Source organism: Lactuca virosa, chromosome 5, assembly GCF_052849685.1.
Source record: "Lactuca virosa cultivar CGN04683 chromosome 5, Lactuca_virosa_CGN04683_v6, whole genome shotgun sequence".
Lineage (NCBI taxonomy): Eukaryota > Viridiplantae > Streptophyta > Magnoliopsida > Asterales > Asteraceae > Lactuca > Lactuca virosa.
In genome coordinates, this window is record NC_136430.1 from 66945726 (window position 1) to 66960162 (window position 14437).

Sequence of the window (14437 nt, forward strand, 5' to 3'; positions counted from 1 at the left end):
AGCAGATCAAGTCTGATCCCTGGGTGGTGGTAGCAGTACAATCCCTGATATAATGACCGATCCGGCCGCACTTGAAGCAGCCAGAATCACCACCAATACCGCTCCTACACGCACCCTCGTGTGTCCTGCCGCACTTGCCATAGCGGCTACGGTCCTGATGACCCCTCAATCTAGAATCCGATACCTTGGGCCTCTTGCCCGACCCTACAGATGTCTGACCCTCGTCTAGATTCCTCTTCTTCTCTGCCTCTAAGTCGATCTCCCTCTCCCTGGCTCGAGTGATCATATCCTCCAGTGTCTTGCAGCTGGACCGGCTCACAAGCTGTCTAATGTCGCTCCTCAGCATCTCGTGGTACCGAGCCTTCTTCATCTCCTCGTCTGCCACATATTATGACATATAAGAGTGACTTTTTAACAAAAAAAGATGCAATTAGACATTTAATTAAGAACAAATTAATAAAATGGTCTCTGTGATTTGCAAAAATTTTGTGTTTGGTCTATAACTTTTATTTTGCACTCGGATAGTCTCCATGTTTTGATTTTGTTATAATGTAAGTCCCTGCCTAATAGGAAATGACTATAATACCCTTAATATTTTCTTTTTCAGTTTTTTTAATTAAAAAGTTAATTAATTAATTTTTTGACAAGTGGGGCCCATTTGCACACCCACTCTAGCCCTACTCCGGCTCCGACTCCCACTCCGACCACTAGGCGCCGACCACCATCAACCACCACCCACGATAAAGAATCGCCACCCTCCAACAACCACCATGAGAAACCTGGCTCTCACTACCACCCTATCTGCCTTCCCTCTTCCCCTTCCTCCTCACCTTCTTCTTCTGTCTTCAAAAAACATCTGACAACCACCATTGCATCTTCATGGATATGTGGGAATTCAACTTGCTCAAAACCTTCTCTTCCTTGAAACTTAAATCAAACATCTACTAAAAAAAACAAAAAAAAAACAAAAAAACAAAAAAACTAGTTACAAACCCAAAAGCAAAAAAACCCAAATACAACCCAGATGCAAAAGTAGTTCAATCAGGCTTCCCCAATAACCAAATTCCAAAATTTGAGGACAAGAACCTGGTTCAAGATCCAAATCCAAAAACATGAATGAGGATAAAATGTAAACCCTTAAAGATTGTAACACTCCAAATCAGGTACACCTTAAAACCCTTGAAAATAGATTAATTGGCAAAAATGGTCCCTCTCATACGCTGGGCGTACCTAAGGGTACGCTTAGCGTACTATGGGAGAAGGATCGCGAAGGAGCCTTGCGTATGCGGGGCGTACGTAAGGGTACGCCGGGCGTATGCAACAGAGGGACAAAACCCTAAAACCCGGACTTGTGACCTATATAAACACCTTTAACTCTTTTGAGCCACACCTTTAACAGCCTCCTTCACCTTCAAACGTTCCTGGAAGCCCTAATAACCTTTGTGAGTGCCTTTGAGCCTTAAGAGTGCATTGTGGTCCTTTTTAGTGTTCATTCCAAGAAGAGGAAGTCGTCATGCAAGCTTGGGACGAGTTGGTGCTTCAAGGATCTGCATCTTGGTTATCTTTCAAAGCTTCTGGAGGTAAAAAGCTTGCATCTTTCCACTTAAATCTCTAGATCTAGCTAGGGTTTCCTACTTTGTCCCTTTTGGTTGATTTTGGACCTCCATTAGTGAGTTAAGCAACTCCAGAAGATGGGAATGACAGATCTGAGGTCCCCTGGTCCTTTAGTAACATAAAAATGGAGTCTTGGTGGAAGTTTTGGCCTCATGCATGGGTTAAAGACCTTGAAAAGGTCTTAATGGAGGTGTTGGGTGTATATAACCCATGCAAAGGCATAAAGTTGCCAACTTTATGCCTTAGGGCGTCTTAACAAACTTAGATCTGGTTTCTGGACGTAAAGGAATCGGGTATTAAGCACTTAATGGAGAAAGTGCTTAGCCTGGTAGTACGCTGGGCATACCCAGTGTACGCTACGCGTAGTCCCAATAACCCAGTACGCTGCACGTACCAGGATGGTACGCCGAGCGTACGCATCACAGTTGGGCCGAATCTATTTTGGGCCTTTGAGCCATTGGGCCTCATTTGGTTAATGGACTCGGTTTCGTTCTGTAAATTATGGGCCATTTCATCTGTTATGGGCCATGGTAATTGGTTGGGCGTTATTGGGCCAAGAGGCCCATTAATAATTTTGGACTTGGACTTTGGGTCCATTAGCAATGGAAGGATAATCGGGCCTCATGGAGGGGTTTAGAATTTGGGTTTCTTTTGATTAAGTAAGGTCCTGACATTAATTAATATTATTATTCAGCACGGGAGATTACGGACTGTTAGGAGAGCAACTTTTGTATTCAGCAGACAAAGGTGAGTCTTCTCACCATACCCATGGGTCTAAGGCACCAAGGCTGGCTCATTATGTGACTATGATATACGTGTTAGTCATTCTGTGATTTGATATGCTATGTGATTGTATGATTTGCATGGAAGACCCAGGGGGAGCCCGTGGCATTGGATGTAAGACCATGTGGGGTAGCCCATGGCATTCCTAGGTAAAGACCATGCGGGGTAGCCCGTGACATTGGATGTAAGACCATGTGGGGTAGCCCATGGAAGTCCTAGGTAAAGACCATGTGGGGTAGCCCATGGCATTCTTACATGTTTTATGGCTTATGTGATATGCATAGCTGTTATAGCTAATATGATATGTTGTATGTGGCTTGTGTGTGGTATGCTCTGGGGAACTCACTAAGCATTAGCTTACGGTTTGTGGATTTGTTTCAGGTACATATGAGCCCAAGGGCAAGGGCAAGGCTTGATGGCGCGACGTGCACTCTCACTCAGATATTTTATGGGACACTCTGATAGTTTGGAAATAAAGTTGTAATTGATATGTTTTTGGGAAACAATTGTAACTGGTTTTGTGGATGGTAAACATGCATTTTGGATAATTAAAAATGAAAAATTGTTTTGAAAAATTGGGTCGTTACAAGTTGGTATCAGAGCCTTGGTTTGAGGGATTCAGACACACTCTCGGGTGTGTCAGGACTCAAACTAAGGAAATGATAAATTGTTTCGAAATAAGAGTTAAAAACTTTTAAGAAATGAAAAGAAGAGAGTGCAACGCGCGCGATCGGCCGAGCCAAGTAAGTAGTTCCCAATGTGTTAGCCACGTTATTATGATATTTGAGTTTGATGATCGTACGAGACTTGCTATGTGTATGCTTTTAAAATTGTATACGGTTAGGAGCTTATAGCCTCAGAATGATTGATTTGGCTTTATTTCCTGTTCCTTGTCTGGTTGTGGTCCTAGGGTAGAATATTTTATTCGAAAGTCTATTTGATCCTTTTTTTGTGTATAATTTGCATGCATAAAGGCAACCTGTCATGATTGGTATGATTAATATGAGTAGAGTAAATCTTAGGACAACCTGAGATTGATGTATGCGGTAATTGGGGAGTATGGTTCAGTTTTGGGACGAACTGGAGTTATCAGGTAGAGCATTGGGGAAAGGTACAGGTAGGTGTGGAAGGTAGTATTGGGCCCGTACTATTGAAAGCACAAGACATGTACCCGAACCAAGGTTAGATCTGACAGCTCTAAGGAGGACCGGTGTGGGAAGATCCCCTATATATATGTCCTGATTATTATGGTTTGTGATATTTCAGTTCAACATGGTGATGACACGATTTGGGACAGGGGGATCAGGGTCAGGATCAGGATCGGGATCGGGCAGTGGTACAGAGCGTATTGATGAGAGGTTGCGCAACATCATCGCAGCCGAGGTTACGAAGGGAATCCTTGACGCTACCCCAGTCATTTTTGGGACGGTCAAGGAGGGCATTATGGAGATCATGGAGGAGAGACTCAGATCATTCATGGCTGAGATTGCTGCGGGCCAGATTGGGGCCCGAACTCCCTCGTTCCGGGAGTTCAAGGCGTGTGGGGCGCCAGAGTTTTTCGGGGTCAGGGACCCCATTGTCAGTCGACGCTAGGTGGCGGATATCGAAAACGCCCAGCGCACGAGTTCTTGCCCGGATGTGGCAAAGGTTGGGTTTGCTTCTTGCATGCTGAGAGACAGAGCCCGAGATTGGTGGGGCGAAGTTACTAGACAGGTGGGACCAGCCGGGGTGGCTGAGATGATATGGGCCGAGTTTGTCCGGCTATTTGATTTGGAGTTTGCACCACCCATTGAGGTGCAACGACTAGTACGAGAGTTTCATGATTTGTAGAAGACCATCGAGACTGTGGCGGAGATCACCGCCAAGTTTCGGGAACGAGCTTTGTTGATCCCACAGTATGCTACCGATGAGGAGATGAGACGGACCCGATATCATTCCATGCTGAGGGATGATATTCGGAAGTTTGTGAGCTTTACGGGGTGCAAAACCCTGAATGAGATGGTGGAGAAGGCCCGTGAGAGGGAGATGGAGTTGGATTCCCGCACGAAGCGGAAGACTGAGCAGGTGCAGACATCAGGGGATCAGGCTAAGAAGCCTAAGACCTCTGATTCTTCGGGTAGAGGCCAGCAGGGCCGGGGCCGGTGTGCCAAGTGCGGGAGGTTTCATAGTGGGGCTTGTCGGACAGTTGTGATATCTGGATGTTACTCTTGTGGTCAACAGGGCCACGTGAGCAGGGATTGCCCCAAGAAGGGCTTGATATGTTTCCACTGCAACCAGACTGGGCATAAAAAGGTCGATTGTCCGAGGTTGCAGGGAGGGGGAGGAGCAGTGGTGGCGTCCGCGCCCACCACAATGAGGATCACAGGAGGGCCGCCCTGCTAAGGCGGATGCTCCATCGGTAAGGAGCCGCGCCTTCCAGCTGATTACCGAGGAGGCTCGGGTAGAGTCAGATGTCGTGGCTGGTATGTATTTATTCTCCCTGCTCTCTATTGATTTGTATTGCTTATATGTGCATTGTGTTTATGTATAGGGACCTTTCTGGTCAATGGTGTGTCAGCTCATGTTTTGTTTGATTCGGGAGTTACCCGATCATTTGTGTCTTTTGCGCTTAGAAAGAAGTTTCGGGACGCGCCGGGAACCTTGGATTCCCCGCTTGAGGTAGAGATTGCTGACTATCGCACCGTTAATGCTGCGAGGGTATATCAGGGCTGTGTACTGAATGTGTTGGGCGAGAGGTTCTGCGTTGATCTAGTTCTGATACCATTCCGAGGGTTGAAAGTAATTGTCGGGATGGACTGGTTGGGGGCTAACGGGGCCATGATTGATTGCGAGCGCCAGTTGGTCAGGGTTCGAACCCCAAGTGAGGGAGAACTAGTTATTCATGGTGAGAGGGCCTCGCAGGGACCGACCCTCTGTTCGACTGCGAGGGCTAGGAGGTTTTTACAGCAGGGTTGTATGGGATTTCTGGCTTATGTCTCGGATACGAGAATAGAGAACGTGACGGATGTGGGCAGTGTGCCAGTGGTACAGGATTTTCAGGATATCTTCCCTGAGGAGTTACCAGGAGTGCCTTCGGAGAGGCAGATGGAGTTTCGCATTGACTTGGTGCTGGGTGCCGCTCCGATAGCAAAGACACCATACCGGTTGACACCACCGGAGATGCAAGAACTATCTACGTAGCTTCAGGAGCTGCTAAACCGAGGGTTCATTTGTCCAAGCAGTTCCCCGTGGGGGGCACCGATCCTTTTCGTGAAAAAGAAGGACGGATCCTACATGATGTGCATCGATTACATGGAACTAAACAAATTAACGATGAAGAACGTTATCCGTTGCCGAGGATCGATGATTTGTTTGATCAGCTTCAGGGTGCGTCTTGGTTTTCCAAGATTGATCTTCGGTCGGGGTATCATCAGATGAGGATATACCGAAGACGGCTTTCAGGACTCGGTATGGGCACTATGAGTTTGTGGTGATGCCTTTTGGGCTCACCAATGCCCCAGCAGTGTTCATGGACCTCATGAACAGAGTGTATAGACCGATGATGGATCGGTCGGTCATCGTTTTTATTGATGATATCCTGGTCTATTTCTAAGACCAGGGAGCAACATGAGCAGCATTTGAGGGAGGTACTGGAGACCCTGAGGGTGGAGAAGCTTTATGCAAAGTTCTCCAAGTGTGATTTCTGGCTGCGGGAGGTGCAGTTTTTGGGGCATATCATCAATCAGGAGGGCATTTCGGTTGATCCAGCCAAGGTTGAGGCTGTAATGCGATGGGAAGTACCGAAAAACACATCAGAGATTCATAGCTTCTTGGGTTTAGCGGGCTATTATCGGAGATTTATCCAGGATTTCTCCAAGATTGTTGTGCCATTGACCCGCTTGACCAAGAAGAATGTGACCTTCTGATGGGGCACAGATCAGCAGATGGCCTTTGAGACCCTGAGACAGAAGTTATGCGAGGCTCCGATTCTAGTACTACCTGAGGGGTTGGATGATCTGATGGTGTATTGTGACGCATCGATTTCAGGGTTGGGTGTGGTACTGATGCAGAGGGGGCACATGATAGCGTACGCCTCGAGGCAGTTGAAGCCTCACGAGGCGAATTACCCCACACATGACCTGGAGCTGGAGGCGGTAGTGTTTGCCCTCAAGATTTGGAGGCACTATTTGTATGGAGTGTGGTTCACTATCTATACTGATCACAAGAGTCTGAAGTATTTGATGGATCAGCAGAACCTCAACATGCGACAGAGGAGGTGGCTGGATGTGCTGAAGAATTATGATTGCGAGATCCTATACCACCCAGGGAAGGCCAACGTGGTGGCCGATGCGCTGAGCTGCAAGACGGCGGGGTCCCCGATTGGGAACATTTGTATGAGGATGACGTTGATTTCTCCTTTGTTGGATATGATCAAGAAGGCTCAGGTCGAGGGGGTAAAGAAGGGGAATTGAAAGATAGAGCGGATTCGAGGGCAGTATCCTTTGTTTGTTAAGGATAGTCACGGCCTTTTGACACAGTGTGGCCTAGTATGGGTACCAGTGATAGGGGGAGTGAGGCAGAGGCTACTAGAGGAGGCGCACAAGTCCAAGTTCTCTATACATCCAGGGGCTACGAAATGTATAGGGACTTGAGGCTGAATTATTGGTGGCCCTGCATGAAGCGGGAGATCGCCTGGTTCGTGGAGCGGTGCTTGACCTGCAGGAAGGTCAAGGCCGAGCATCAGCGGCCCTATGGCGAGGTACAGCCACTTCCCATTCCCATGTGGAAGTGGGAAGAGATCACTATGGACTTCATCACGAAGTTACCTAGGACGGCGAGGGCTGTGGACGCCATATGGGTGATTGTAGACAGACTGACAAAGAGTGCCCACTTCATCCCGATTTACGAGAGTATATCCGCAGAAAAGTTAGCGGACATTTATGTACGAGAGGTGGTGGCTAGGCACAAAGTGCCAATGTCAGTAGTCTCTGACAGGGATGTCCGGTTTACATCCAGGTTCTGGAAGAAGTTCCACGACGAACTGGGTACTCAGCTACATTTTAGTACAACGTATCACCCCTAGACTGACGGTCAGAGTGAGAGGACGATCAAGACGCTGGAGGACATGCTTAGAGCATGTGTGCTGGACTTTGGAAGGAGTTGGGATACATACCTTGTTGGACAAGGTGTCTAATTCCATAACTATATTTAGTATGTACTTGACCCGGCTTGGCATGGTCCATTTGGGTTGCATGGCATCGCAACAATTGGATAGACAAAATGAGAAAAGGACACTTATGATTTATTAATATATTATAAGTTCTAATATATTAATATGAAATCATATTATTTAATTAGTATTGATCAAGAATTAATTTGGAATTAATTTTGTGATGCAAAAGAGACTAATTAAATATATGGGGATTGATTATGTAAATCATTCATTCTTATATAGTGGGCTCATGATTCATGATTCACTAGATTGGGCTAAGTCTCATTGGGTCCTCCATGGATGCTCCATGGAGGTTAAAATCCATGGGTCATGGAGGAAATGAAAAGCCATGCACATTAGGGTTTACATGGCGTAACCCTACATGTGGCACACTATATATAGAACCCCATGGCTAGCAAAATTCGGCCACTAAGACAAAAGAAGTAGTGCTAGCCGATTTTATGCTCAAGTGTACTTCTCTCAAGTTATTCCAAGAGTTGTGGTGTTGTGTGAAGCATTTGAGGCATCACATTTTGGGTGCTAGGCTCACAAGGTCTTAAGGAACTCAAGCAACAAGAAAGGTATGTTATTCTACTAGTTTTATATTACATGTACCCCAATCACATGCTAGTTAGGATAAGAACCTTGGAAAATCAAATTTGCATGTATATTAGAGAAAACATAGATCCAAGGTTTCTAGGGTTGCATGTACACCATAGGAGTGTTAGAATGCCAGAGGAGCTTAGCCAAATATACAACACCTTCCACGTGTCTCAACTTCAGAAGTGTGTCGCTGACGAGTCCGTAGTCGTTTCGTTGGACGACATTCAGGTGGATGAGGGCATGAACTACATCGAGAGGCCGGTTGCCATCTTAGATAGGAAGACGAAGGGTCTTCAGAACAAGGAGGTGAAGCTGGTAAAGGTGGAATGGCAGCACCGAAGAGGCTCCGAATGGACTTAGGAGCCGGAGAAGGGGTTGCGGGAGCATTATCCCGATCTATTCACAGCTACGGACTTCGAGGACGAAGTCTAGTTCAAGTGGGGGAGAGTTGTAACACTCCAAATCAGGTACACCTTAAAACCCTTGAAAATAGATTAATTGGAAAAAATGGTCCCTATTGTACGCTAGGCGTACCTAAGGGTACGCTTAGCGTACTATGGGAGAAGGATCGCGAAGGAGCTTTGCGTACGTGGGGCGTACGTAAGGGTACGTTGGGCGTACGCAACAGAGGGCCAAAACCCTAAAACCCGGACTTATGACCTATATAAACACCTTTAACTCTTTTGAGCCTCACCTTTAACAGCCTCTTTCACCTTCAAACGTTCCTGGAATCCCTAATAACCTTTGTGAGTGCCTTTGAGCCTTAGGAGTGCATTGTGGTCCTTTTTAGTGTTCATTCCAAGAAGAGGAAGTCGTCATGCAAGCTTGGGACGAGTTGGTGCTTCAAGGATCTGCATCTTGGTTATCTTTCAAAGCTTCTGGAGGTAAAAAGCTTGCATCTTTCCACTTAAATCTCTAGATCTAGCTAGGGTTTCCTACTTTGTCCATTTTGGTTGATTTTGGACCTCCATTAGTGAGTTAAGCAACTCCAGAAGATGGGAATGACAGATCTGAGGTCCCCTGGTCCTTTAGTAACATAAAAATGGAGTCTTGGTGGAAGTTTTGGCCTCATGCATGGGTTAAAGACCTTGAAAAGGTCTTAATGGAGGTGTTGGGTGTATATAACCCATGCAAAGGCATAAAGTTGCCAACTTTATGCCTTAGGGCGTCTTAACAAACTTAGATCTGGTTTCTGGACGTAAAGGAATCGGGTATTAAGCACTTAATGGAGAAAGTGCTTAGCCTGGTAGTACGCTGGGCATAACAGTGTACGTTGTGCGTAGTCCCAGGATGGTACGCCGAGCATACGCATCACAGTTGGGCCGAATCTGTTTTGGGCCTTTGAGCCATTGGGCCTCATTTGGTTATTGGACTCGGTTTCATTCTGTGAATTATGGGTCATTTCATTTGTTATGGGCCATGGTTATTGGTTGGGACTTATTGGGCCAAGAGGCCCATTAATAATTTTGGACTTAGACTTTGGGTCCATTAGCAAGGGAAGGATAATTTGGCCTTATGGAGGGGTTTGGAGTTTGGGTTTCTTTTGATTAAGTAAGGTCCTAACATTAATTAATATTATTACTCAGCACGGGAGGTTACAGACTGTTAGGAGAGCAGCTTTTGTATTTAGCAGACAGAGGTGAGTCTTCTCACCATACCCATGGGTCTAAGGCACCAAGGCCAGCACATTATGTGACTATGATATATGTGTTAGTCATTCTGTGATTTGATATGCTATGTGATTGTATGATTTGCATGGAAGACCCAAAGGGGAGCCCGTGGCATTGGATGTAAGACCATGTGGGGTAGCCCATGACATTCCGAGGTAAAGACAATGTGGGGTAGCCCATGACATTGGATGTAAGACCATGTGGGGTAGCCCATGGTAGTCCTAGGTAAAGACCATGTGGGGTAGCCCATGGCATTCTTACAGGTTTTATGGCTTATATGATATGTATAACTGTTATAGCTAGTATGATATGTTGTATGTGGCTTGTGTGTGGTATGCTCTGGGGAACTCACTAAGCATTAGCTTACAGTTTGTGGATTAGTTTCAGGTACATCTGAGCCCAAGGGCAAGGGCAAGGCTTGATGGCGCGGCGTGCACTCTCACTCGGATACTTTATGGGACACTCTGATAGTTTGGAAATAAAGTTGTAATTGATATGTTTTTGGAAAACAATTGTAACTGGTTTTGTGGATGGTAAATATGCATTTTGGATAATTAAAAATGAAAATTTGTTTTGAGAAATTGGGTCGTTACAAAGATAGAGAGGTGAGAAGATACAATTGGTATATAGAGAGACCTAAATCCAAACCTACAACTTTTGGTGAGAACCTAGCGTAGGATCCAAATCCAAACCTGCAATTTTCGGGGAGGACGCATACATCAAACAATTGGAATCTAGATAAACCAAAATTTATAGTGGGGACGATGATAGGCTACGTCGATGGCAGAATAAGGACGTAGATGGTGGAATAGGGTGTGGGGAGGGTTAGCGGTGGGAACGATGTTTCAGGTTTAAGGTCGGAACCATGGTTGCTGCGATTCTCAGTGGTGGCGGGAGATCTTTGCTAAACGATGACAGTGACAGACGATTGAGATGTTTGGGGGTGATGAAGGTGAGAAACATTGTGCCTATGGGAAGAAGGTGAAAACTAGAGAAGAGAGAGGCGGAAGATGAAGGTTGTGGGTGAGTTTTTTTTTCTTTTAAATTGGAAAAATAATTAAAAACTAAAGAATAAAATATTAAGGACGTTATAGTCTTTTTCTATTAGGCATGAACTTACACCGTAACAAAATCAAAACATGGGGACTCTCCGACTGCAAAAGAAAAGATAGGAACAAAATATGAAATTTTAGCAAGCCACAATGACGATTTTAGTAATTTGTTCTTAAATTAACGAGTCATGTGTTTCGATGAAAGTTACCTAAAGTGAGATTTGGACTATATTTCTAAATTATGTCATTTAGCTTTGGTTGTTTAAAAATAAGAAATTGGTTCAATTGAGATGATTGACATTCTTTAGTATTAAGTTTAATTTTAAAAATTAAAACGTCTTAAGAAGCAAGTACAATTTCATGTTAAATATAAGATAATTTTATTAGCTATCCTAAGTTTAAGCTTATATGGAGTATTAGGCCTACCAATAGTACATTTGGCCCATTAAGTATTTTGGACGTAATTATTATAGTGAGTTTGTTTATTGTTCTGGCCTACATCATGGATTAGATTTACTCAAGTATTAGGTTCATTTTATTGTGTTGGACTCATCTCATGGTGGTACATTTATTATTAGGCTTACTCTATACTCAAGAACATTTAAATGTAGGACCATAATGTCATTGATATACGAACTTGAAATCTAATTTGTCATATACCCATTATAATATGTTTGGCATTTTCATCGTTCAAGATGCAAAAACAAATCCTAAAAAAACACAAAACAAAACTACATACAACAGATTAAGTAGAAATAATAATAAGAAAAAACTAACTAGCCTTCGATTTCGTTGGGTTCTCGATTTCACTTAGTGTGTGCAACAACCCTTTTAAACCTTTAGGTTATCCTAGAAGACGAGTGACGTCTCATCATGGTTTGTAGTTGTAACGCCCGTATTTATAGCTAGACATAGTTAACAATCTTCATGTATGTCTTTTGATGATTGAAATATTCTATAAATAAATAAATGTAAATTATTCAAATATATATGTGTTATGTGAATTTTATAGATATTAGGTGTATATGTTATCTGTGTGAAACAAAAGTTATAGAAATCAAAAAAGCGAACCCATGCATATAAAGAACGCTTAAATCTGACTTCGGGAGAGGAAGTTATGATTTTTCGAAGTTTCAGCGTAGCAGTGTGCGACACAGAAACCAAAATTGAAATCGGTCGATTGTTAGGAAAAAAGTAGCTAAATGAGAGTTGAATATCTCATCAATACCTATTTGTCGATATAAATACAATCGATAATGGATATCGTATAATAAAGTTATAATTTTTATACGAGTTTTAACAGTCTAAGCTTGTTAAAAATAAAGCTTTAAAAATAAAATGAAAATTAGCCGACGAAGTCTAAATGAAAGTTGTAGTACTCGTCGATAGCTACGCGTGAATATAAATAACATTGAAAACGGGGCTCATATGTAGAAGATATAAACACCTATGCATAGGCGTAGCTATATAGGTGCAACAGTGGGCCTTGGCCCACCCCACACAACTTTGAAGTGAATATATAAAATTCATAATTCGTTTGAATAAAAAACGCTAAGGGTGTGAATTGTGACAAGGCCCACCACATTCAAAACTTAAATTCGTAATGAATAAAATAATTTGCCTATTGAGGCACATCGATTAAAGAATTGATGCAACAATTTTTTGAATTGATCAAATTGCATTTCAATCTTTACAGTGATTTCCTTGTTTATCAAGTTCGTATATTAGTATCTTTTTTTAATTATATTAATCAATTAACTACTTCCAACTTAAAAGAACAATTTACTTTAAAATCATATATTGTTATATGTTGTTACCATTTGAAGTATTTTGCTACTTATTTATATTTTGTAAATTATTTGGCCTAACCTAAAATAAAATCTTGGCTACGCCGCTGCACCTATGATGTTTGTTTACAGGCATATTTCCAGATCATCGTCGAATTAGGATTTGTGAGAATCGATTGGGCAGGGTAGGTGGTCTTACATGAGATTATGCATGCCTATGATGTTTGTTTATAGCAATGTTATTATATATTATCATTAATATATTATGGGATTGAAAACCCTATGCATCTCACCAAGTTTCCCAAACCTGACCCACTCAATTTATATGCATCACATGTAGCGGAACTAAGGCTGCTGAAAACTAGATTGGATGCCGAGTGAAATAAGAGATATGCCTCGATTAGTACTTCAGGACCCTTTTTACGATGTAACCTATGTTTGGATATTAATGGTAACATCCATGATATTTTAATAAAATGAAATAACTTATGTTATCTCAAATTGTTTCAATTAAACTGGGACTTTTCGCAACAAAATGTCCAGTGAAAGGGAAAGTTTTCTTCACTTGCGGAGAAGAAGGGCACTCGAAGGCTGAGTGCCCAAATGTTGATAAGCCAACCCCGGAGATCCTGCCAGCAAAGGCCAATGGTAGAAGCTACCAAATGACCCTTAATGAAGCTAAGGAAGAGACTGATGTTGCTTCAGGTACATTCCTAGTAAATCAAATTCCTGTCAATATTTTATTTTATTTGGGAGTAAATCACTCCTTTACATCGCATGAATTTGGTAGAAAGCTTAAATTATCACCATGTAGGCTAAGTACCCCTATTATGGTAGAAGTATCTGGTGGTAGGAATGTAACTATTAGCAATAGGTTAGAGAACATAACCATTAACTTGAACGGAAATGAATTTCGTAAAGAGTTATTACCCTTCAAGTTGAACGAATTCGACGTAATTCTGGGCATGGATTGGTTAGGTGAAAACCCCGCGGAGATCTTATGTGGAAGTAAGATGGTGTGCATCAATCCCCCTGCGAGAAAGCCATTCGTTGTGTATGGAGATAAGAGTAGAGTAAGGCCTGGAATCATCACGATGATGAAGGCCAAAAAATGACTAACCAAGGGATATACAACATTCTTGGAATATGTGATTGAACCAGAGAAGGAAAAGAAGGCAATAAGTAATATACCTGCGATGTGTGACTTTCCTGAGGTATTTCCATATGAATTACCAGTATTACCAATAGAGAGGCAGGTAGAATTCAGAATCCACTTATTGTCAGGTACGGCGTCGATTATGAAAGAACCGTATCGTTTAGCACCTACAGAGATGAAATAGTTTATGGCACAACTCCTAGAATTATTTGACAAAGGTTTTATAAGACCTAGTTCATCACCCTATGGAGCTCATGTACTGTCTGTAAAGAAAAAGGAAGGTACGATAAGAATGTGCATTGGTTATCGAGAGCTAAACAAGGCTACGATAAAAAATCGATACCCCCTACCTAGGATAGATGACTTGTTCGATCAATTTTAGGGAGAAATCGTCTTCTACAAGATTGATCTCAGGTCAAGCTATCAACAGTTGAAGGTTGAAGGGTTTTCTAGGTTATAAAAATCACATATAATTAGAAAAACACTTAACCCTTAAGTTCACATGCAACCTAGTTTGGATTTATGTTCTCTCTATTGATAGCAATAAACAATGAATATCAAGAAACCCTAGAGATAGACTA

General features: G+C 42.9%; 1 protein-coding gene across 1 annotated transcript; it reads left to right on the forward strand.

The window, feature by feature from the left end:
• Positions 1–13188: 13188 nt before the first annotated feature.
• LOC145111345 (uncharacterized) lies at positions 13189–13815 on the forward strand. Its single transcript, XM_079047632.1, has one exon. The coding sequence runs from the start codon at positions 13189–13191 to the stop codon at positions 13813–13815; it is 627 nt and encodes a 208-aa protein (XP_078903758.1).
• Positions 13816–14437: the final 622 nt, after the last annotated feature.